This window comes from Cyprinodon tularosa, unplaced genomic scaffold (genome assembly GCF_016077235.1).
Source record: "Cyprinodon tularosa strain WSP-4 unplaced genomic scaffold, ASM1607723v1 ctg1090, whole genome shotgun sequence".
In the NCBI taxonomy this organism is placed as follows: Eukaryota; Metazoa; Chordata; class Actinopteri; order Cyprinodontiformes; family Cyprinodontidae; genus Cyprinodon; species Cyprinodon tularosa.
In genome coordinates this window covers 117,822-143,795 of record NW_024037883.1, presented here as the reverse complement: position 1 = coordinate 143,795, position 25,974 = coordinate 117,822, and the positions used below count along the sequence as shown (strand labels likewise).

The 25,974-nt window shown below is 38.9% G+C and overlaps 1 protein-coding gene and 1 long non-coding RNA gene across 3 annotated transcripts in view; one reads left to right on the top strand and one right to left on the bottom strand.

Moving 5' to 3' along the window:
• Positions 1–5,986: 5,986 nt before the first annotated feature.
• LOC119789055 lies at positions 5,987–6,709 on the bottom strand. Of its 2 annotated transcripts, none has more exons than XR_005281536.1 (3): positions 6,655–6,709; positions 6,132–6,320; positions 5,987–6,054 (listed from the first exon to the last, which is right to left on the bottom strand). It is a non-coding gene; the product is annotated as an uncharacterized LOC119789055 (long non-coding RNA). The 2 variants fall into 2 exon arrangements; XR_005281537.1 differs by having other exon boundaries at positions 6,546–6,671.
• A 6,642-nt stretch (positions 6,710–13,351) lies between these two features.
• The window catches only part of zfyve16 (zinc finger, FYVE domain containing 16), a 48,378-nt gene continuing 35,755 nt past the window's right edge, over positions 13,352–25,974 (top strand). Inside the window, exons 1-3 of the mRNA XM_038293839.1 lie at positions 13,352–13,541; positions 20,071–20,173; positions 21,173–22,863. Of these exons, the coding sequence (XP_038149767.1) occupies positions 20,104–20,173; positions 21,173–22,863 (1,761 nt within the window). The 5' untranslated portion in view covers positions 13,352–13,541; positions 20,071–20,103. The remainder of the gene's footprint in view (positions 13,542–20,070; positions 20,174–21,172; positions 22,864–25,974) is intronic.

The window sequence follows — 25,974 nt, the reverse complement described above, 5'->3', positions numbered from 1 at the left end:
ATTACTGGTGTGCAAGTAGGCGTACAGTATATTAATCCAGTGAATTGAATTACAGACTGTGCAATATGGCAGTGATCCAACTGATTTCAAGAAAGATGGTGAGGAAACTTTCCCTTCAATCACATTTCTAAAGGTTCCATTGATTAGTGATATCTGAATTTCACATCAGTGCACTATGATTTCATAATTCATTTCAACTCCTACCTAATACCCCCCCATGCATTGATCCTATTAAAAAAACTCCACATTTCAGAAACAATAATCTAGACCACATTTGGTTTTAGTTTTACCCTTATAGAATTTGGACGAAACAAAAAAAGATAGTTATTCACATTCGCATCATCAAATACACACCTGGAAAAAAAAGTTTGATGCTTTAGCCCAGGAAAGGGGAAGAAAAGCTGATATGCAGTCTCGATATAAGCACATACTTCCTATTAACTCTAACAAGTGACAGATGACAACAAAAGGTTTCTTGTTAACCTCTGGCAGAATATTTCTTGACATATTTGGTTACTTGTTTCTCTGCAACACTCAATTAAAGCATCATCTATACATTTTAGCAGGATTTAGATTGCTGTCATTCCAACAGTTTATTGTTAGTTTTTTTTTTCCCATTCAAAAACCCATGAGGATGTCTGCTTAGAATCATTGTTCTGTTGCAAGATACAGTTCTGTCCAAGTTTCAACCATCTGATGCAGATTGATGCAAAATATTATACGAAATGTCAGAACTTAAAGAAACAACCCTGTAACTATCAAGGCTCAAGCCAATCAATAATTGGAGGATGTTGGAAGGAAAGTCTCTAAGTGAAAGAAGATTAAGATCAGCGTACACCGAGAAAGCAGCAGCACATGCTAGATAATGGTCACCTTCTATTTTGATGGAAAAATGCATTTTGCCCATATTGGCACGGCCATTTATGGTCTAAAATAAAAAGAAAAACAAGTTTGGAGGAGTTGATTTGAGGATTTGGACTCAAGAGAGCAACATACCAGATAGTTGAGCATGGTGGTGGTAGCATCATGTGTTTCATTACTAGTGGATGTGGAGCATACCACAAAGTTAGGGTGCTAATAATGGACTAACTCAGAATTTCTTATATTCTTCCTCAAATCAACACAGAGAGAACTGGTTGATAAACCCCAATGACAGATAAACAGGCTAACAATTAGCTCCCTCACCTCAGTCCCTTTCTGCTGGAGCAGTCAAACATCAAGCCCACATTAAACCAAAAGCTTTTTGACAGCTGATTAAACTTTGGGGATTTGGGTGGATTTAAAGCTTTTAAAGTTCCTTTAAGCTTTACTCACTCTTCATGGCCAAATGTAAACTTCTCATCAGTAAAACAATATGCTGTAAAGTATTTTTTTTCTATAATTCGATTTTAGGTGTTGAAGAGGAAGGAAGTCAGAAAAACTGCAGTGAAGACAACGCCTCGAGAAAAGCATCAGGAAGAAGACCGTCCAAAACGAAGCTGTGTGTGATACTGTGAAACAATTTCCATCTTGGGGGGTGCTAGTGCGTTGTAATGGAGTAGACGTGTTATGTTCAACTCCGTGTCACTGCCTTCATTTAAAATCAAATTATTGCACCTTAGTCATCTAAGTTATAAGCTTCATTGCTGGGGGACTAGTAGGCATCTGTTTCATCAGGATATAACAGCTTTGGTATTTTACATTATGCCAAGGAAAGACGAGGCTCAGAAGTTGACAACTCAGGCGTGCTCTGCTGTTAGCAACGAGGCTATCTTAGCCGCCGTCAATAGCCATAAAGATGAACTTTCTAAAGTTTACACCCTCGTGGATTCTCTAAAGAAATCGCTGGAAGGTCGCCTGAACTCTATTGAGGCTCGTCTAACAACCCTGCAGACTGAGCATGGCGAGGTCCAGCAACGTCTAGATGACATGGACGCGGCTCTATCCTCTACAGATGCCCGTGTTTCGGCGTTGGAGGCAACTTGCTGTGAGGTAACGGCGGCTAACCTTCTTCTGAAAACAAAGGTGAATGACTTGGAAGGGCGCTCGCGCAGACAAAATATCCGGATTGTTTGCGTTAAGGAAGGGGAAGAGGGCGGCCATCCTGCTGAGTTTATTTCAAAGCTCATCCCGGAGCTGCTGGGACAGGGCAACTTTCCCAAGCCCGTTAAAATAGACAGAGCGCCCCGAGACCCAAGCCGCTTCCCAATGAACAACCTCGGATCATTATCGCCAGAGTGCACAACGACCTGCAACGTAACGTAATGAATATCCTGCGGCTGAGCCGACAACAAGCGCCGCTGCTGTACCACGGCCAGAAAGTCTTCATATTCCCAGACTACACGGCGGAGGTTTCAGCACAGCGCCAGGCATTCAACACCGTGAGGAAAAGGCTGGTGGAAGCTGGTGCCAAATGTTCCCTGCGTTTTCCTGCCAAGCTACAAGTGTCTTTAAATGACTCTGTGAAAACTTTCACTTCTCCAGCTGATGCAGAGCGGTTGGTCAACTTACTGTCTAACAGCGTCTGACTATATTAATCATCATACGCTAATGTTTATTTAAGCATTGGTGCACACTAACATTTATATAGTTCCTTAGGAGGTAAACACGGCTTGTTGGGTTTAGGTTTTTTTTTTTTTTTCTTGAGGACTTTTCTCTGTTATCCGGCAGCCTCCACTTTAGACTGAGGGAAATGCCGCTTAGTTTTTGTTGCGGCTGGGGTGAATTATGGGGATTCTGTGTTTGTTTTGTTATTGTTAATTTTCCTTTGTTCTGTTGTGTTTATCGTGTCAGCTGCTGTCTTTACATTATGATAAATGCAGGATAATAATACTTCTAAGCCGGGCATGAGTCCTATTAATTTTGTCTCCTGGAACTGCAGAGGGCTTGGTAAAGCGCTTAAAAGAGCAAAGGTTTTTTCACATTTGAAATCACTTTCGTCCGATATTGTTTTTCTTCAGGAGACTCATATTCCACCAAATGAGCAGAAGCGTTTGAGATCTTCATGGGTGTCACAAGTTTATCAGTCAAATTTTTCTTCCAGGGCTAGAGGGGTCGCAATCCTTATTCGCAAATCCATTCCATTTATCTTTAACTCCATGTATACAGACTCAGGAGGAAGATATGTCCTTGTCACTGGCGAAATCAATTCCATCCCTGTTGCCTTATTAAATATTTATGCCCCGAATTATGACTGTCCCGATTTTTTTTACAAGATATTTGACATTGTTGCATAATGTAATAATAGGGACATCATTCTAGGTGGTGACTTTAATTGCTATCTCGATCCATTGCTGGATAGGTCTTCCAATAAAGCTGCTCCTTCTCTGAAATTAGTCTCGGTTCTAAATAATCTCATGCAGTCTTCAAATTTAGTTGATATCTGGAGGCTTCAGCATCCCTCTGATCGTAAATACTCTTTTTTTTCTCCCTCCCATGGCAGTTTTACTAGAATCGATCACTTTTTAATTGATTCAAAATTAATTTCAAATACAGTCAGCTCAATGTATCACAGCATTTTGATTTCAGATCACGCCCCTCTCTTATTAAAGATTCACTTTAACCTTTATTCTCCGTCGTTTAATTGGAAATTTAATCCCCCTATTAATTCTGCTCAATCATTTCAGGACTATGTTTCCTCCAAAATTTCAGATTTTCTTCCTTTTAATGACAACGGAGAAGTATCTGACTCAGTTCTGTGGGAGTCATTTAAAGTGGTATTAAGAGGAAATATTATTTCTTATCAGTCTTCAGCCAAAAAGACTAGATCACAGCGTCTTACAGATATTCAGGCTAAATTGACTGTTCTCGAGGATGGCTATCAGAATTCCAATGATGAAAATATACTTGGTGCTATTCTAAAGATAAAATCTGAATACAATCTCATGCTTGGGGAACAAGTTGGTAATTGCATTCGCAGACTTAAACAAAAACATTTTGAACTAGGGGACAAGCCTGACAGATTGCTTTCCAGACAAATTAAAGGCTCACTTGCAGATAGAGCCATTCATAAAATTTATTCCCCCTCTGGGCTAATGTTAACTGACCCTAAACTTATAAATGACGCCTTTTTTAATTATTATAGCAATTTATACACTTCTAAGTCTATTGCCACCAGTTCTGACATTAAAGATTTCCTAAACAATTTAAATGTCCCTGTTCTGGATGATCCCGCCAGGTTAGACTTGGATTCTAATTTTACACTTGAAGAAATTAAAGCTGCCATACGTTCTTTATCTTCTGGTAACGCTTGTGGTCCGGATGGGTTTAGGATAGAATTTTATAAAAGTCATTTGGATCTGGTTGCCCCTCTTCTTCTGCGCATGGTGAACTCTTCAGTTAGTAAGGGAGTTTTCCCTCAGAGTTTGTATGATGCTGATATTTGTCTCCTCCTGAAGAAAGGCAGGGATTGCTCTAATGTTGCCTCATATCGTCCTTTAAGCTTACTAAACTGCGATCAAAAAATAATTGCAAAAGTATTAGCTACCCGTCTAAACAAACACATTGCTCACCTGATTCATCCTGACCAGACTGGCTTCATCCCTAACAGATATTCTTTTTCTAATACTCGTCGACTCCTACAAGTTATGTATCGGACTAACCTTCCTGCCTCTGCAGTTATTTCATTGGATGCCCAACAAGCATTTGACCAAATTGAATGGGACTATTTGTTTTTGGTCCTCCAAAAATTTGGATTTGGTGATAAATTCATGGAATTATTAAAAATGCTTTATGCTCATCCCAAGTCTTCTGTTTTGACTAATCACGACAGGTCTGCCTCGTTTTCATTACACCGTGGAACCAGACAGGGGTGCTGTCTCTCACCGTTACTTTTTGCACTGGCCATGGAACCCCTTGCTATTTCCATCAGGACCCATCCGTCGATCACTGGCATCTCGGACTATACTACAGATAGTCCCATCGGCCTTTATGCTGACGATGTTATTTTGACCCTTTCAGATGTTACAATCTCCCTTTCTCCGCTTCTTACTCTTATAAAGAAATTTGGAATGCTCTCTGGTTTTACTATTAATTGGGACAAAAGTCTTTTTATGCCTCTTTCTGATGGTCTGGACACTGATTTTCTTAGTAGCCTACCATTCAAAGTTTCCACTAATCATTTTGAATATCTGGGAATAAATATCACAAGGGACCCTAAACTTCTCTTAAATACAACTATCTGGAGTTAATCAATAAATTTAAGTCTATGATGGATCGATGGAAGCTTCTTCCTCTTTCCTTGATTGGCCGTGTTAATGTCGTTAAGATGGTGTTCCTCCCAAAATTGACATATCTTTTTCAAAATATACCCATTTATCTTACTGCTTATTTTTTTAAGATGATAGACTCCATCATAATGTTTGATTTATCACACACCATGGCATAACAGCCGTCGTTGCAAAGTATTATGATGTCTATGGGACTGGTGTGATTGGCCACGCAGATTCCTCCTTTTTTGGGTTTATTTTCTCTGTATTTGCAGGAAAAGTTACATCAGGGTTACATCCTCATGTTTTCAATGTAACGGTGATTTAGCATTTTTAATTTGCCACTTCTTATCAAAATTTCACCACATATCAGAGCCATACTTTGACCTCTGCAGAGGTCTAAAAAGCGTTTTTTTGCTGACAGATCTATTGTATTTATGTGGTAAAGTAGGGCATATAACCCCATGCAGTATGGTGACAGATAAGGAGTTGAGTAATTGGGTCTTTTAAGATACTGTAATCAAAGTTCCCAGAGCAACTTCCCCATGCTGCATGTTGTGGCGTCTTGTTCATTATATCCCAAAAACACAATATTGTGCAATGCATTACCTGTTTTTGTTAGGATTTTAGAAAAATACTGCCAACCTTTATAGTGAACAAGCCTCCATAACATTGCAACATTCCTGTCTTGACTTGCAATACAGAAATCCAGTATTGCAGCAAAGCCAAAATGAATTTCTGTCTGAATATGCTGCAGTCAAGAAGAGCCACAGTGTTGTATATACATGAATATTTACTCACCATTAGATGCAGAAGCATTAACCTTTTCTTCTTCTGCATTTGCTTTCTGTATGTTCAGAGTGGCCCACTGTGGAGGAGTCCATGGTCAGGTTTTAAGAATATAGGATTCAGCTCATCTGGATGATGTGAAGCAGATTATAATACCTCTAAGGTCTTCACCAAGATGGTCATGTAGGTCTCAGAGATGCCCAGAGAAAATCCAAACATGGCTGGGATCATGATGAGACTGATAATGAGGTAGAGCCAAATCCTTAGGGCCCAGAGGACCCCTGCCCAGAAATCCTCCATCTTTCTCCTTATTCCCTGAGGTTCACCTTCCCTGTGGCTTGGATACTGCAAAGAGAGAAAAGAAAACAGCTCTTAATTTATACTTTTGGTCCATCCAATGGTAAGAAAAGCAAAGGGAACATCTATCTACTTGTGCAACACAAGAAAGTGTTATTAGCACTAAAAGCATGTAGTTTAAAGTACCAAAAGGTCAAATTACAATCAATGACACAGATCCAATCAAACCACCCTAGATCAATACATATAATCCTAATCCCTACAGAAAGTTACCAGAAACTACAGAGAGCGCTTTCCAAGTTATATTGTGGCTCATTCGTTGCGTTAGTTTCCTGTGATCACCAACAGCAGAAGGGCTCAGATAACAAAAAGTTTGACTCACGTCCCCTGCTTTACTCCATGTTCTGTCTTTGTGTGGGCAGGATTGCAGTTCACAGACACTGCATGAAAAGTGGGATTTTCGTCAATATGCGGCACTGTAGATTGTCGTGGAACTTCAGGTTAGCGACAGTTTACGACAATTTGCAGGCTTCGCCGAAAACTCCCGTAAATTGTCAGAAATTGACATGGACTCTCTTAGGCAGTGTTCCCCCCATGCCTCCCCCCCATGGAATTCTAGGGGAGGCTTTAACATGTAAATGAACATGCTGTGAGCTATACAAATGCAAACCAGGGTTGCAGGGGGGGTTTTACCCCAAGTGACATTTTTCTGGGTAAGAAAATCTCTGATACAAAGAGATCAGGCTCAGTATAGCCTCTTACATTTTAGCTTGAATTGATTTATTTAATTAAAGTATAGAGACCAAAACAGATCTTTAGCTGACAGAGCAATACATTTAGAGCAGTAATTATAAAAAAAAAAAAATTGCATTTAAGATAAAAAATAAAATGTTGTCTGTCAATATGCTCAATTCACAATTACTTAAGTGGAAAAGTTTCAAGAAATGAGTCTGAGATTATTTACTTTTTAACATGGCGCATTATCCTGTTGGAAGTAGCCTTGAGAAGATTGGTACACTGTGATCATAAGGTCCGGCCAGGTCAAGATCCGCAATTGCAATCGCACCAAACAGGAAAAAGAACATCGACAAATTCCGGTTCGTCAAATTAAAATATAGCAGCAACAGATCGGTGACTAGAAATTATAGCACAATTCTTATATATATATATATATATATATAAAAAAAAAAAACTAACACCGTTTATTTAAATGATTGGATCCAAACTATTGGTTATTCACCAACGAGGAAGCAGATTTCTCATCTGCATCAAAATATTTATTTTATACCGAGGGACTTAAACTTTAATCAAATCCATTCAAAAGAAACTTCTTATTACAGGAATGAAAAGAGATGCTGAGTTTGGGAGTAGTGAACAAGTTCATTAAAAAAAAGCAGTTTTGAATTATCCTTATCCCCGTTACAAAAATCTACAAAAATATATATATATATATTTGGGCAGAAACTGAACATATGCTGGATGATGGTGGGATTTTTTTAATATGTCATATTAAATTAAGCGCTCACAGGGTTCATACAGGAATGAGTGACTCTAATTTAATGCTATTTTAATGCTATTTGAAATGATTTTAATGCCATCAACAAAAACCATGTTCTTGTTGATGGCAAGAACATGGATTTCATGTATTAGTGTACATGAAATATGAAGGAGCTGCAAGCACAGTTCCATGACTCCTGTATGTATGTAAACACACACATACACATATATACGTATATATATATCCTCTAGCTTTTTCTCCGCCTGGAGCGATATAATATATCTAACGAAATTGTTTTTATAAGCATTTTTTATTAAAGAATTATAAATACTTCGATAAACATATTTAAATAATTTTAGTGCCAATTAAGGCCTTGATAAAAAAAAAAAAAAAAAAAAGAATGATTTTTTAATTATTTTTATTGATCCGCGGAAACCCTGGTTCATCGGTGCTGTTTGGTCGGTCGGATGTGGATGGTCGTTTGGTGCATGGCGCGTGTTTTGAAGCTGCTTATGGAGAAATGTCTTGGGCCGTGAGTAGTGAGGAAACAGGAAGCGATTCTTGTGGGATGGAAGAGGGAAATAGTGACAATGAAGGGTGGAAGATAGCAACATCAAAAAATGAGAAAAAGCGGAAAAAACAGAGATCAGTTCAAGGGGAATCTAGTTCAGAACAATCCAGTGATGATCATTCCATACATTCCACAGCACAACAAAATGAATTCAAAGTCATATTCAAAGTCGTTAATCAGGCAGACTCTTTTACAAATTGGAATCCGGTTCACTTAACAAAAACCATCAATAAACTTGTCGGAGAAGTCAGAGGTGCCAGAATTCTGTACAGTGGAGACCTGCTAATTAACTGCAGAGACAGCGCCCAGCAAGGCAAAGCAATACGGATCAACAAAATTGACGGGATAAGAGTTCAGTGCAGCCTAATGGAGAACAAAAAGATCAGCAGGGGAGTCATTGGAGGAGTTCCTCTAAAAATTTCTGAAAAGAGATTCTGGAAAACATAAGCGGTGCAAAAGTAAAAGAAGTAAAACGGTTAAAAACAACAAGAAACGGAGAAAGATCTGACAGTTTATCAGTGCTAATTAAATTTGAGGAAGAGCAATTACCAAGCAAAGTATTCATCGGTTACATAAGCTATAATGTCAAAATCTACAATCCTCCACCATTGAGATGTTTCAAATGCCAAAAATTCGGTCACATTGCAGCAGTTTGTAAAGGGAAACAGAGGTGTGGAAGGTGTGCAGGAGAACACGAATATGGTAAATGTGGAAAAGAAGCTATAATAAAATGCTGTAATTGTGGTGGAGAACATACTGCTGCTTATCGCGGCTGTGAAGCAAGCAAAAGGTCTGAGGAAATTAAAAAAATGAAATTTGAGCTCGGAATAACCTACGCTGAAGCTGCAAAAAGGATCCCATCTCAGTCAGAAAAACCCAAACCTACAGTTCAACACACGGCAAATTCCAAACCTCTAGAGAATCAAAAAATTGATGAAGACTCACTTATTGTTAAAAAGACAAATTTTGTTCTTTTCATGGTAGAAGTAATTAATTGTACTGCACAGACAACAAAAAAAACGGAAAAAATCAAAATAATAGTGAAGGCTGCAGAAAAATATCTGGACATTAAAGATTTGAACTGGGAGATGGTTGGAAGTATGATGGGAGGACCGATGGGACCATCAGAAACTGGCAGAGTTAAGATGACCTAGAGTAAATTAAAAATTATATGGGCAAATGTGATTTAGTATTATGTTGGTTTAAGTTACACAGGTTTTTTTTTTTTTTTTTTTTTTTTTTTTTTGGGGGGGGGGGGGGTGAATCGTTTTCTGTTTTCTTGCTTTACTCCATATCAGTTGGTGGCGGTAATGCACAATTCACAAGTCTGCCAACCGCCATAAAACCCCATAAGAAGAAGAAGAAGAACCCTGGTTCATCTCGCGCATGCTCTGTACGATCTCCAAGAAACTCAGAGCGGCGGGGCTGGATCCACAGTGGAGGATGGATGCTTTGCTTTGTGCAGGCGGTCTGGAGCGGAGAATTCAGGGTAAAACTCCTCTTGGACGCGATGGCGACTCTGCATCGAACAAGACGAACTCAAAGAAGAGATGCTAGCGGTAAATATATGTTCGATTACTGCCTGCTAAGCTAAAAGCGGCCTAGCCTGAGCTACGGCTAATAGCGGCTAATAGTAGCCTTGCAAGAACAAGCTTTATTAAAGTGTATTTTTTGTGATTTACAGGAAGCAGTACGCCGTCTTAACAACTCGGAGACTAATTGCAGGCGCTATGAACCGGAGCAAGGGTAAGATTTAAAGAATATGCTTTCATTCTGCGGTAAAAGGCAATGGATACCCATCATAGCTTTACATTTTGTTTTCAAAGACCTCCTATTTGCTCGGAGCCATCTCGGCAAGTCCAGATTTGCACGATGTTGATAAAGACGACATTGCGTGTAAGTGACTTGTTCTAATGTTTTCTCCTTCCTTGTTACTGTGACTTGCGTTTCATTTTTTATTTATACCACTCTCATTTAATTGTTTTCCAGCTGCCTGTAAGACGTATTATGAGACGGTCACAGGAGCTTCAGATATACGCTGCCAGCCAGCACGCTGCGTGCGGAGGCTATCTGCTCGGAGTCAGGCCAGAAGAAAGAGGGTAAGACTTTATTTGGTGACTATTTTTCAGGTGCATTAATAGATGTGTTGTGTCCATACGCAGTGCGCTGATTCATTGTTTTTTTTCAGCTGCTGAAAGCGAGGCAGAGTGTGCTAACAGATGAGGAAGTGGAACTCTGGAAGTCCGCCTTCCTCGGCGGTGTCTCTGGATGGATTGTACGGTCGCCGCCATTTCGTAGGCCGGATCTCACTGAACTCTGTGTTAAGCTGCAGTCCCGGTTAGAAGTGATGCCGAAGTACAGGGCCACGCACAGTATGCGTCTGCACATCGGAGCTGCCTCGGAGGGAATGCTGCCAGTTACCTCCAACCCCGAGGAAGCAAACGGACCGTTCATGGACTTTTAATTTTTAGAAACGCATGTGTTTGGATACGCGTTGTATATAGTTGTGTGTTTTAATAAAGCTCTTTCTTTGCATAAAAAGCTTCCTGGCAAATCTTCATTTCCTGTATAAATTCATTCATGTCCTTGATGGTAGCATAATAATTGTGTAGTAGTGTAGGATAAAAACACAGCATATGAATGAATAAATATATGAATGAATAAATATATATATATATGAATAAATATATATATGTAAATTTATATGTAAATATATATATATGCCAACCAATCACGAGCGACTTTACTTGTTTAAAAAGAAGTGGTTCCGTCCAATACTCAGTAAGAAAATTAAAGCCTGGCGTGGCCACGTGTGGTTTTGCTGCCAATCACGAGCGATTTCATTTGTTTGAGAATAGTGGTTTCAGCCAATACTGAGAAGGTTATTCAAGCCAGACTTGGCCAGCCGCGCGGGTTTGCTGTATTCATATGCTAATTAGGGCCATTAGTACAGCTGATCGCTCTCCACATACGTCATGGTACGTTTCCGGCAATTTGTGGCACGACAAACGCGGACAAGCACGGGTTGCAAATTGTCGGAAACTGACGAAAATCAGGCAGATCTGTTTACGGGGACGAAAATCTCACTTTTCATGCAGTGAGAGAACAAACACGCCCATTTACTACTTGAACAAAGTTCACGGGATTCCGGGCCAAACAGCGCCCTCGCGTGTTTAGCTAATGAACTGTGAACCAGGATCAAACTTTATTGTCATTATGTATATACCGTGTGTGTAAAAAAAAAACGAAAGTACGTTCTTACAGCTTTCAAAAGTTTTTTTTTAACTGTATAGGGCACTCAGTGAAATACTTTGAAAATCAAAATGTGAAACAAATAGTGTTTTTGGAATCCAGGACAAGAACTTTTTACCTTTGTAAAATTCAGAAAATATGGATATTTTGATGGCAGAAATTAACGTCAATGTAATAACAAGAAACGCCAACTTGCCCGAATATATTGAGAAAAATAACAAGGTGCTTCTATAAGAAATTCATGAAAACACTGAGAGTAAAAGAAAACAATTTTTTTGTCTAACATAACCTTTGAGGCATCAATGCTGATACTGGCAGTTACATTTTTTTATTTTATAAACCTAAATATAATTGTTAACAAGGTTTGTGAACTTATCTAACTTTACTTTTTAACTTTTCGATTGGCTTTTTACTTTTTTTCCAACTTAAGTTACATTAGGAAATAAATCATTCAAGGCCTCATCTAGTTGGTCAAATGCCAAAATAAGATGTGCAGCCATGCAGCAATATTTTTTGCTGAATGGCTGGATATAGATCTTGTGCTTCTGGACCTCACTGAGGGACGGATTGTAAAAGTTTCTGCCACGTTGGTGGTGCAAAATAATGCTTCACCACCAAGGCTATGCAGGTCCTCTGTATAACAAGAGCATTTATAAAGGGAAAATTGATAAAACAGGTGAATTTAAGCCAATTACACTGAGATGTTATGAGTATATTCATATATTCATTTTGGTAAATGCTGCTTACAATCGTTCATTGTCTTATTATTGCATTGTTCTGGTGGAGGGACTGGCTCCTGTTATGTAATGGTCAATAGATGAGAGGTGGGTTCCACCCTGGACAGGTAGCTAATCTAACAGCAGAGTATGACTAACAGTCTTGAAAATCTAGTGCTAAAAACATTTTAAATATTTTTTCCTGCACAAGTATTTGATAGGAAAGTAGAGTCGCTGAAAAAAGTGCAGGAGCAAAAGGTGCATAAGGTGAGGTTCTTGTGGATCAAATTCTGTTTAACAGTTTTAGTGAGATTTACAGGCCATGGATAGCAACTACACTGATAGAAGTGACATTTGGTGCAGTAAACTCTATTAGATTATTCGTCATAATTTCTGCTCTGTATTTTTAAGCTTCAGTAAAAACTAGATTTTCTAAAGTAAAAGTAAACCTTTTTTCAATGTAATACATGAATTTTCGGGAATTAGAAAGTTTTACTCAGATTTCCTATACTATTTTAGTGTTTAATAGCAGTATGTACATAAACCTAAAAATACTACATAAACTACAAAAAATGTAGCGTTTTGAAATTCAAGCACGGCACATGTGCATTGTAGCTCACAGCAAGACAGATTCTGCTCCATTTCCAGACATTACAGGATCACGCACAGAGCAGGAGGTAGTCCCAGTGACCATCATTTTGACAGGGTGCAACAGTACTGCAAAAGCCTGCTCGCTGCTCATGGGACTGATATATGCCCTGAACCTGGCATACCCTCCCAGTTTGCGCTACACTTTGGAAGTCTTCCAATAACTAGAATTGGATGGATTTAAACTGTCCCCAAAAGTAAACACCCTGAAGATGAAGTTGCTTTCCTAAATGCATTCATGACTTTGTCATCTTAGGGTAGAAAAATGTGGCAACAAATGCCAAGAATTAGCAATCGGTTCCAGTTAATCTTAGTGGAATGTTGCCTGTCATTAGTGTTTTTTATTTTTTGCCTCTCCTCAGGTGACCCCTCCCCTCCCCTCTCTGGTCGTGTGACCTCACATCCGACACACTTCTGTTCAAGATGGCGGTCTGAGTGAAGAATTTACACCTCTGTGAACTAATCCAACAGTTAGCTGCTTGGGGAGGTTCGGTTCCGTGTTTAGAGGATGGTACATCCACAGTGGCCTGGTTTGCGCCCCGTTTAAAGCGGAGCTGTTGAAGTCGTGGAGTAAACCCGTCCAGGTAAGAAATAAAAAGCCCAACTAACAAGGTTAACCCAGTGGAAGTTAGCAACATTAGCACGCTAGCATCTCCTTTAACCACAGACAGGCTAACTTTAGCTACACCTGCCTGAAGTAAGGCTATCCCAGTAATTATATAACTTATGCGTGGCTTAGGTTTAGGGCAAGTAGTTAAAACTATCATAAAATGGGAGTTTGGTAGTATTAAGTGTGTCATGTAGAGGCTATAGTTGTCTGCTGGATCAACAAATGACAGTTTGGTTAGCATGTATGCTGGTAGTTTTGAAGGGAGCCCTGTGTTTTGATTTATAAGTCGAGGAGCGACATTTACCACTGAAATCGATCTGTTTTGGGTGTTGTGACAAGTTTGGTGAACCCGTAGTATTTGTCCGCTGTCCACTTTTTAAACTCCTAAACTGTTGGATGGACCAGAGCATCCAGCTTGAAGGAAGCCTAAGGGTCTAGAAAGCAGGAAACGGGGAAAAACACTGTACTAATATACTGGAAAACAACAACACCGTTATATATATATATATAATGTGTGTGTATACAGCTAAACTCAATTTATCTAACTTTCCAAAAAAAAATGTCCTTTTTAATAACTGAGAGCAAAGTGAGAATCTTCCTCCTGATGAGTAAATAGATCCATACTTTAGGTTTCAGTCCAGCTTTTTCCAAATGTATTTATTTTTTAGAGGAGCAGGAGAAGCATACACTGCAAAAAGAATCCAAAATATGTGAGAAAGTCTTAAAGGGATAGTTCGGTATTTTTGACATGAATCTGTATGGCATCCCGATCACCAGCGGCATGCAATCACACTGACTTACCCCTGGCAGCGTCCTGTGAGCAGAGTTATCGTCCAGTTTTGGTCAAGCCGAAAGTAGTCCTGCAGGTTTTTAGGAACAGCGAAATAAAACGTTTCTCTTCCCAAAACATTATGTGTCCAAAAGAGTGATATTTTCGCATCCCAAAAACATTGTATCACTCTTTTGGACACATAATGTTTTGGGAAGAGAAAAGTTTTATTTCGCTGTTCCTAAAAACCTGCAGGACTACTTTCGGCTTGACCAAAACTGGACGATAACTCTGCTCACAGGACGCTGCCAGGGGTAAGTCAGTGTGATTGCATGCCGCTTGTGATCGGGATGCCATACAGATTCATGTCAAAAATACCGAACTATCCCTTTAAAACAAGTATATTTGCTTTTAATTTGAGCAGATCAATAAGATGCTGCCAATGGAATGAGCATTTTTGCCCCTAAAATAAGATAATTACATATTATGCGCTTTAAATGAGATAATGGAGTTATTCTTTCATTCTAAATTAAAGTAATGTTATTAAACTGGTAAATTGTCGAAATCTTCTTCTCCATTTAAGGGAAAACACACTTTTTCAAGAAAGATAGACTTCCTTATGTCACTTTTAGCAGTCTATTTATAGACAGTTTCTGGAGAAAGAATAATGTATGATAGTTTCTCTGAGATAAAAAAAACAGCAGATAAATAGCAAAATGGCGCTGTTCTAAAACTGCTAGAATATTATAGTATTCTGGTTATGAGTTCTTTAAATCCTGAAATAATCAAAGTAGTGCGGCTACACTCCACCTCCCCCACCTGTTGCTTAATACTGAGAAAGAAAATCTACTTAAATCTTTCCTTTACTGGCAAGAAAGACAACTATCTATAAATATATTTGCTCCACTAATTGAAATGTCTTTAAATACACATTAAAATGAATTCAACACGCTGTAGTAAATGGAGGCAGGAGATGTCTTTCAGTCATAAATGCACACATTCACCTAACAATATCGGCTCTAAAAATGAGCTGCGTGCATCAAGGAACAGATGGACTGACTTCAGAATCATCCATGTTTAAGAATACTAAAAGGCTGCCACCCATAAATCTATATGGTCTCTACCGTGTTTGTATGAAAGAAGCAGAAAACGGGGATATTATTCTATATAGTTACCTGTTAAATAATCGCTTTAATTGGGTAAAGTGTATTTCTTTCTTCTACGTTTCGTTCTACTTAATTTGACCAGCAAAGCTACGTGCGACAACCTAAATGACATTAAATGAATGTGGTTAATTATCAGGTTGGGCTCAAACTTAAAGGGAAACACCATTTTTTTTTTTTTACATTGCCCCCTTGATTTTACGTTATTACATCATGTTCTACTCACCCATATGAGTTTTGTGTCATTTGGAGCTGTTCTGTTATATCCAAGTAAAGTCTTCCTATGCGAAACGACTTGAAGGCACAAACTAAACTGTTTATAATTTATCATTTATGGTACGTCAGCATTCATAACATGTCTCCCAGACATCTGCGGTTATATTTTTTATATTTATATATTTTTTTAAAACAAAGCAGAGGAGTGTGTATGACGTAAAAATATAAATATAAAAAAATATAACGTAAAATCAAGGGGCCAATGTAAAAAAAAAAAAAAAAAAACGGGGTTTCCTCTTTAACGCTGCTACCAGGCTGGTCCAGCTGCAGAAGAAGGAAAAATGTCACAATTCTTTCTTGGAATTGATGGGTTCATATAAACATTGCTTTTCCTTGTTCATTAGTTTTTTTCTTTTTCTTGCATTCTAAAGGAAAGTCAGATGACTGGATTATCCTCCATCCTAAAACCACTTCCTGTTCCCTGTAGCGTTAACCTGCCTCAGTGAGTCAGCAGGGAACAGAAACCTCTGTGGAGCTTTGCTTTGTTTGGTCACATCAGATCTTTGAATGGCGTCCATATCTTTGACTTAAAATTAAAATTTCCACCTTATTTAGGGCAATGGTGGCCTAGTGCTTAGAGTATTGCGCTTGGATTTTGGAGGTTCTGATTTCAAGTCCCTCTCATTCCCACAAACTGCCACTCTGGGTTTCTGAGCAAGAACCTTAACCCCACACTGCTCCCCAGGCACCGCACAATGGCAGCCCACTGCTCCCCAAGGTGGATGGGTTAAATGCAGAGAGTTAATTTATCCAGTGTGAGATCAACAAAGTTGAATTTCCAATCAAAATGTACAATTTCAGTTGAACTTATTAAACGCTTGAGTTTTTTTCAAACATTTTTATTTTTATGTCGAGCTGCCTTTTATTTCCTCGGTGCGTCTGTCAGATTGTTGTCCAGCTTTTCTAGTTTTAGAGCATATTTGTGTTTTTTCTTTTCTTTTTCTGACTCATTTTTTTTATAGCTGAGCCAAAAATGTCCCTAAAAGTCAACCGTTTGAATTTCACATTTCTAGTTAGCCCCTTCTGATGTACTGATTATTTATGTTAGTTATCGATATTTACCAGATTATTTATTGAGATTTAATTCTGCTGTTCAGGGGATAACGTGTATCAAATATGTTTTTTCAAGGTGGAAAGGATGAATGAGTATGATGCATAAAGCATCATAGTCTAAGCATAAAAATGTCATCATAATATTGTTATCATTAGAATCAGACCTTTTTTAAAAATATTGAATTTATAACACTGGATTTTTATAATTGTGCAATCATGTATTCACTGAAGTTGCCGTCTGCTAATCAAATGGTGTTTTAGTCGTAAAGGGTTAAAAGAAAATGCTATTTTGAAGATATTTTCCAGTAAAGAATTACATAATGTCTCTTTCAATTCAATAGAAAATCCCCTGCAAAGAATCTGTGGCAGGACTTCACCTGCAAAAACTAATTAATTAACTTAGAGAAAAGGGAAAACTGCAAAATTTCATCTGCAAAATTTTACTTGTAAAAGAAATTTTTGCTGGAAAAAAAAATGTTGCAAAAAAAATAAAAATAAATAACAGCTGCAGAAATCCAAATCACCCAAAAATTTCTCCCGCCATGCTTTCACCAATGGATCTCTTATTTTTTGAAATGGTGCAGTTCAGGTTCCATGGAAATTAACTATTTTATTACCTGCTGAAGGTCAATATCACTATTTGGGAACCCAGCTGAAGTCACCAATAGTGGCTGTGATGCAAAAAAAACAAAACAATCATATCGCCCAGCATTATTCTGGTCTCAGCTGTTGCCTCTAATGGGAGAAGAAGCTGATCTTCTATAGATCTGCTATAGATTTCCAATAGATCCACTTTGGATCACTATAAATCAGCTACGGATTGCTATAGATCTGCTATAGAACGGCTATATATCTGCTATAGGTGCGCTATAGACCTCCTATAGATCCACTATAGATCAGCTGTAGATCTGCTATAGGTGCGCTATAGAACCGCTATAGATCACTATAGATTATCAATAGATTGGCTATAGATTTGCAATAGGTACGCTAGGGCTGGGCGATATGGAAAAAAAACTATATCACGATATGGATTATTTTATATCACGATAACGATATATATCACGATATGCCACAACTGATGTTGCATTTTATGTTTTCATAGTCCGTCAGATGGACAGGGTTGAAAAAAATCTTTCATTGCCTATTTTTTACCCATCATCTTGTTTCCTAATATGAGAATCCCAACCTCAAACCAAGAACACCAGTTATGCAATTTGCGGCCATGACAGTGAACAGTACAGAATCTTGGCTAAAAAAAATTAAGATAAAATAAAAAAGTTTATCACGATAGAAAAAATAGAGGAGAAAGGTCACGATAGACGTGTTTCTCTCGTCCTCACGATATATATCGCCATATCGCCCAGCTCTAAGGTACGCTATCAATTTCCTATAGATCAGCTGTAGATCTGCTATAGGTGCGCTATAGAATCGCTACAGATCACTATAGATCAGCTCTAGTGGTGCTATAGATTTCCTATAGATCCGCTATAGATCGCTATAGATCTGCTATAGGTGCGCTATAGATTTCCTATAGATCAGCTATAGATCTGCTATAGGTACGCTATAGATTTCCTATAGATCCGTTATAGATCAGCTATAGATCTGCTATAGGTACGCTATAGATTTCATATAGATCCGTTATAGATCACTATAGATCTGCTATAGGTACGCTATAGATTTCATATAGATCCGTTATAGATCACTATAGATCTGCTATAGGTACGCTATAGATTTCCTATAGATCCGCTATAGATCAGCTATAGATCTGCTATAGGTACGCTATAGATTTCCTATAGATCCGTTATAGATCAGCTATAGATCTGCTATAGGTACGCTATAGATTTCATATAGATCCGTTATAGATCACTATAGATCTGCTATAGGTACGCTATAGATTTCATATAGATCCGTTATAGATCACTATAGATCTGCTATAGGTACGCTATAGATTTCCTATAGATCCGCTATAGATCAGCTATAGATCTGCTATAGGTACGCTATAGATTTCCTATAGATCCGTTATAGATCAGCTATAGATCTGCTATAGGTACGCTATAGATTTCATATAGACCAGCTATAGATCAGCTGTAGATCTGCTATAGATCTGTTATGGGTGCGCTCTAGATCTCCTATAGATCCGCTATAGATTTTCTATAGATCTGCTATCGATGTGTTTTAGTTATATTATAGAGCTATAGATTTTCTATAGATCGCTATTGATCAACTATAGATCTGCTATAGGTGCTGTTAAAGATGGGCTCTCTGTGTTTACACCTTGAATCTTTCTCTCTCTGGTTATTTTCCCTGAAAATACATCAATCAGGACAAACTCTTTACATAACACTTAATAACTTATATGTATTAAATAACCAGGAGACATGACAACAGATTGTGATAGAAATTGTAATCTTTCTCAGATCAGAGAAGTTGCTCAGAGTTACAGAAGGCAGCTGCTCATCTCTCAGGAAGTGGCCCTGATTAACCGTTAAAAAGGCATTTTATACATCTCTAGTCTGCCACATCATTACATCATACAAGTTAGAAGATGATTGGACATCCATGGCTCCAGCATTATCAAATTATTACACTTTGTTCTTAGCTGAAGGACGCCGCTCTCATTCTATTCCCAAATCTTTGCCACGTACAGAATGAAGATTATAACTGTATATAGCCAGACTGAGGATTAACTATTGTGGAAAACATCAGTTCTGCCTCGAAACAAGGCAGCTAATATTAAGCTGTAATAAACTCACACATCATCAGTGATAATTATCTTAACAGTGCACTATAGATGCACTATAGATTTGCTATGGAACCGCTATAGATTACTATAGTTCGGCAATAGATCTCCTATAGATCTACAGCTGAGCTTTTAAAGCCCTTAATGGATATGCTGACAGAAAACCTCCTTGGTGGATGAAAGTTTTTTTTAATTTTTTTTTTTGTTTTTTGGAGGTTAAGTTCAGTAGAAGATAAACTCGTATTTAATGAGAGATCAGAGGATTTAAACACCATTCAGTCCCAGTTCGAAGCTGTTCTATTTTCCCTTTGAGGCCCACCCCTGTTTGGTATGTTCATCAGTGCACCATTACTGTTTATTGCCAGCACTTCCTTTACTGAGTCATCTTCCCATAATTCATCCTAGGCTGACCTCATAATCATGTAACCAGTTTGTTTTCCTCTTCTTGAAGCTTAAAACTGTCTTTATGAAACCACTAATAAAACCTGCTTGTTTTTAATAGGAGCCAGAGATTGACGGCCCTCGGTAGCTCAGGATGGACAGCTTCTTCAAGGCAGCGGTTTGTGATCTGGACAAGGTTCTGGATGACTTTGAGCTCAATTCAGGTAAGACCGCCCTTCCTCCGGGAAGCAGCTGAGACCAAACAAACGTCTCATTTTAAACTGCTGCCATTCGGATGTAAAGAGGGCATTAATCCGGATCGTTATAGAAGTCCAGCTCACCTACATGGTCGTGAAAGCAGTCCCACAGTCTGTCTAGTTTACCCCGCCCTTAAAATTGAGTGTAATCTTTTCCAAGTTAACAAAATAAAGAGCTTGTCTGATCCAGTGTATATGTGATGGTGGTGATGGAGACTTCCACTTCAACAAAACATGTTTACAGGTGGTTTTAGATAAAGAATGAAAGATCTCTTCCCAGTTAGAACTCAAGACAGGACATGATTAGAGCATATGCGCCTGAGCTTCAGGTGCTAGACCACAGCGACCGCAGACAGGGTCCACATCCCTAAACATTTCTGAGAGCCTGACATTTGTCAGGTGAGCATGATGCACCTCTTTGCTCTGAATGAATGATCCCTTTACTTTCAAAAGCATCCTCTTCCACATGTCCTCTGTGATTTATTCAGCCATCTGGTCTTCCCAGAGCTTCTTTAGAGACTTCAGGGAAGTTAGCCTTAAAGAATAAATCAGGGCATAAATAAATGAGATCATCAGTGGCGGAGTTTTCTGAGGGGAGGCTGTAAATTCAAAATAGATGTATACTAAAAACCAATCAAATGAATTCTGAGTTATCACAACAGTATATTTATATGAATGCCAAGAACAAAAAACATTATAAAAACACACTGTCCAAATCTGTTTTGACCCAGAACTAAACTCTTAACTAACTCTTAAATCTGTGATTAAACAAAAGCCTTTTCATCATCTTTAGAAATAATTAAATTAGGAATTAATAAGACCTTTCATAGGTTTTTTTATTCCTCTTTTGCTTGTTTTAGATTTGTTTTTCTTTTTTAGTTTCAGTCGTATTTGATAAGAATGACTGTAATTGGCAGCATTGAATTATTCTTTTAAATAACCGCTCGGCTCTGGTTCTTTTTGCAGAGGAAGCGGAATGCCAGCCTGTTTTCCTGAAGCCCCCTGCGTACCCGTTCTGCCCGGACGTCCCCAGCGGCCCAACCAGCCTCCCAGACCTCAATTCTCTCCATTATGGCTCCGCAGGAAGCTGTTCAGATGCCTCCAATGGCCAGCAGACGGCTGACGTTGGCGAGGTCAGAGGTCAGCCCCTGACTGCCGTGGACCTTCTGTCCTCCGTTGACCGCAGGCCTGCTAAAAACGCGGCCCCGCCCTGCCCGGACAGAACTCTGAAGCCGGTGTGCGACCTCGTAAACGATGCCAGCTCGGCCATCTTGGTTCGGACCAACAGCCAGGAGGAGGAGGAGGAGGCGCTGCTGGTGGACTTTGACAGCCCCGCGGTCACAGAGGTGGGGGTGGGGCTTAACATAAACAGTGTTGAGGAGGAGCAAACTGAGCTGAGCTGCCACCAACAGAGCGGCGGTTACTCGGCTTCACTTAGTTTGCTGGACATTATTTTTCCGGCGGCGGCGGAGAAAAGCTCTGAACCTTCTGATCAGTCGGAGTTGGCAGATGCAGACGAGAAGGAGAGTGAAGAGCAGCTGGAGGGGGCGTCCTCGGACCGCCATAAAGCAGAGAGCGATAACGAAGTGACGTCATTAAGCAAGGAGCAACCTTCAGATCAGGCCGCTGAAGGCGAGTCAGACGAAGGTATAGAGTGTGAATCCTCAAACGGCGAACCGGGCAGCTTGTCATGCCTGCCGCTGGCCGTGTCGATATGCGGCGCTCTGGTGAACTCCACCACCTCAGAGGATCCTCCCGGAGCAGCAGAGGCGTCTGAGAGCACAGGAGGAAAGGATGACGGCAGAGACGGCTCCTCTGACTCGGAGCAGATGTCAGAGAGGAGGCCGTCTCCAGAGGGGCAGCACGCTTCGCTTGGTTCTGCTCCGGCAGAGCCCGACCCGCCCTACGCTCCTGAGTTCGGCTTTGAATACCTGCCTGAGAGCGATCAGGCGGAGCTGCTGGTTACAGACGAAGAACTGGACGCTTTCCTGCAGGCGCACGCGGAAGCAGAGCAGGGGGCGGGGCCTTCTCTCTGCTCCAGAGGTTCTGGAGATGAACCCCAGTGCCTCTCGGAGTCAGGGCAGGTTCTGGAAGAACGACGAGATGAGCCGGAACCAGGAAGCTGTGGCCAAGAACAGGAAGAGCCAGAAGCTCTGTCGTCTGCAGATGCAACATCTGCTGCATCTGCAGAGAGAAGCTTCAGTCCTCCTGCTCTTTCAGCGTCAGGAGAGTCTATACCGTTACAATGCCATGACTCCTATGGAGGCGCCAGACCAAAACAGCCCCACAGCCAAACCGCCAGACCTCCACCAGCAGGAGAGGAAGGAACGGAGCCCAGCACCTCCCCAACACCTGAAGAACAGGAGCACCCAGCTCCCACAGAGGACCCGTCTAAATTCAGGGACTCTGACCTCAGCAGCCCTCCGTATCAGCAGGATTTCTCTGCAGGGTTTGACGAACTCTCAGAGCCGCCTCCATACCCCGGGGAGGAGCCGCTGGGCGCTGCCAGGCCGGCCAACTGGAAGGGGGACGGTGAGGAGGAGCTGGGGAGCATTCAGCCAGCGTGGGTGCCAGACGCTGAAGCTCCGTCCTGCATGAAATGCCACCAGACGTTCACCTTCATCAAGCGGCGGCATCACTGTCGGGCCTGCGGGAAGGTACGTCAGTCCAGAGTCGTTGTTCGCTCTCTTTCTTGTTCTGTTAATGGCTGGTTATCCTCCCGCAGCAGTCTGTCGCAGTTAGCTTGTTGCAGGTATATCGCAGATATTTTTTTATTTATGCCCAATTTTAATTATGTTATTATTAGGGGTGTAAATCACACCCATCATGGCGATTCGATTCAGTATCGATTTCCTGACCCAACGATCCGATTATTTTCGATACTCAAGAATGCACCACCATACGATTTGGCTAAACAAAGTTTCAAGTTTGAAATAAATCCATGAAAGCTGTAATATCGTTCTGCTTTTTTTTTTTTTTTTTTTTTTTTTTTAGAAACAACAGCAAATAACAGAAGTGGAAAAGTTGCATCAAAAAATACTGCAAAAATACATTGAGTGCAATTCAATACCTCGGCTCCAACTTTTAGTTGATCTTTACAAAAATAAACGGCTGTGATAATAATTTAAAAAGTATTTTTAAAGGGCTGCACCTTTCAGTTATTTTTGTAATCTGTTAACCTAAAACTTTTTTTTTTTTTTGTTGCTGTTATTCATTTTGTTTTTTTCTTTTTTAAAACATTTTTCATGTCAGAAATAGTTTCTTTGGTTTGCTTTTGTTGTCAGCTGTCTGTTTATTCTTAAGTGGGAAAAGTCAAATAATAACCTCTGTATTGTACTTCCAAGTGACATTTTGATGAATAAAACAAACTTTGAAATAAAATAAGTAATCTAAAAAGATAGCAAAAAATAACATTTCTAGATAAATGTGTAGAATACAGAAAAAAAAAAACTAATTGAGTATCTTAAATTAATTGCAAATGGCAAAATGATCCATGTAATTATGTTTATTATTAAGAAGCTGTACAATACTATATTTTAAGTATTTTAAAATTTTAAAAAATTGTTTGTATTTTATGTTTTAAGAACTTCTATAACTTTAGTTTTAGAGCCTTGTCTTATTCACCGCTGTGATTAGGTTTCGATTGCCGTATTAGTTATTGTTTATTTAAGACTAATCTGATCGATTGTTTTGGTCCTATATCTTTAAACTTAGTTTAATTTCTGCGTGGATCTGAAGAACCCATGCTGGCTGATCAAGGAACCTATCATGAAAGAATAAAGGGATTAAACAATTAATCAAGATTAATCAATTATCGAAATAATCATCAACTAATTTAGCAATTGATTAATTGTTAACTGGAGTAAAATGTGTAAACATTTTGCATTTAAGATGAAAATCTTTTTCATCTGTCAATCTGCTCTATCAAGAACTCCTCAAGTGGACAAGCTTTATATTTTTTTGGGTTTAATTTCGTAAAAAGTCTTCTTTAAGGAACCTTTTGCTATCTGTTTATTAATGGATAAATAGATAATCTAGAGATTAATCAATTAGCAAAATGTATCCTTAGTTGGCACTAAAACAAAAAAAACAGCCATATGCTGAAAGATTGCAGTAACTAAACCATAATTGCACAAACATGTACAGTTTAAATTAAATATTAAAAAACAATAAATGTACATAATATAGAATATGCTCAAGATTTAAGCCATATCTTTCCAAACCAAAAATGTTTTTCAGGTTTAGACGGCTACACACACACCTAATATCATTTTAAAGTTCAATATGTATCAACAAAAGAGAAATTTATCATATTTGACTAACTTAATTATATATTTAACACTTCTGTTCTCCTTTCACTCATTGCTGCTTTAAAGCTGCAGAAAGTCATATAACAGGGTGGTGCTGCTCACCAGAGGCTCTACTGCCCTCTGCAGTCCACTTGGTGAACTTCAGCTGATTTAAACTAAAAGTTGGTTTTAATTTTTATGGATGAGATCTTATCACTATTGTAGAGGTTACGGTGTACATTTTGAATGAAAAAAAGAAAACACAATTAGGAGAATGGGATGCTTAGTAAAAATAAAAAGAAGAAAAAAAGCTCTGCAGCAGATATCCTGTTTAAAATCTTAATACCAGTTAAAAAGTTGCATGAATTTGAAAAGGTTCTAAGCGGAGCTTCAAAAATTATTGACAAAGAAGATGAAAAAGTTAACGGCAGCAATTAAACTCAAAAAGGCTGTTGAGAATTTTCAGACCACAGCTTTTAAAAGGCTGAACCTGAGCAGAAATTAGATTCCATGGCTTCTCCTGTCCAGTGATCACACTGTGAAGATCTGTTCACAGCAAAATAAAAAAAAAAAACTTTGGACGTAGAAGGACTGTCAAGTTGAAAACAGCATTGCTGCTGAGGCCGGATGTGTCGAGACGGGCATTTTAGATTTCTTAAAAGAAAAGTCCCATCAGCAAGGAATAATCAATGGATCATTATTTATAACAAAAACTAATATGTTTGCGGTGATTTAATAAATTTAGCAATAATCTCTAAAAAAATAAAAACAATTTTCGCCGCGTTCACAGAGTCTGGGAGCAGCCATCTTTGCCCAAATATAGTAACACCTCACTCCGGACATCTTCCAGCAGTGACGTCATTAATAAGCCAAGCTCCATTCTCCTCGCTTTGCAAACAAAATCAATGGGAGCTACTAGAGCAGGGCTGGGCAACCAAAACTGCTCAAAGAGCCATATTGGACCAAAAAAAAAAAAAAAAAAAAAAAAAAAAATATATATATATATATATATATATATATATATATATATATATATATAATCAAGGGTTGTCGCGATACTAAACTTTTCAACTCGATACCGATACTAGGTAAAATATTCGATACTCGATGTCATTTTCGATACCACACGGATAAAAACAAAGACAGAAATATTTTCATTAATAAACAAAATACTATAAATAGATAAATAAATGCAATAAACAATATTTTGAGGTTGAATGCTGTGCACAATATTAAGCAAGCTGGATAAAAAACGTACAAAGTTAAAATTAAGTGTTCCTTCCTTGGCTATGCTTTGCACACATAACAATGACGCTAGCCAAACTGGTTAAGAAACAAAAATAATTCTCAGCAGCTGCACCTGTTACAGAAAACAGTCTGAAACCAAAAAGTGCACAATATTATTCAATCACACAGTGTTCAGAAAGTGCATTTTCCTCTAATCTGCACTTAAGATGAATGACTGTTTAGGTGCCACTA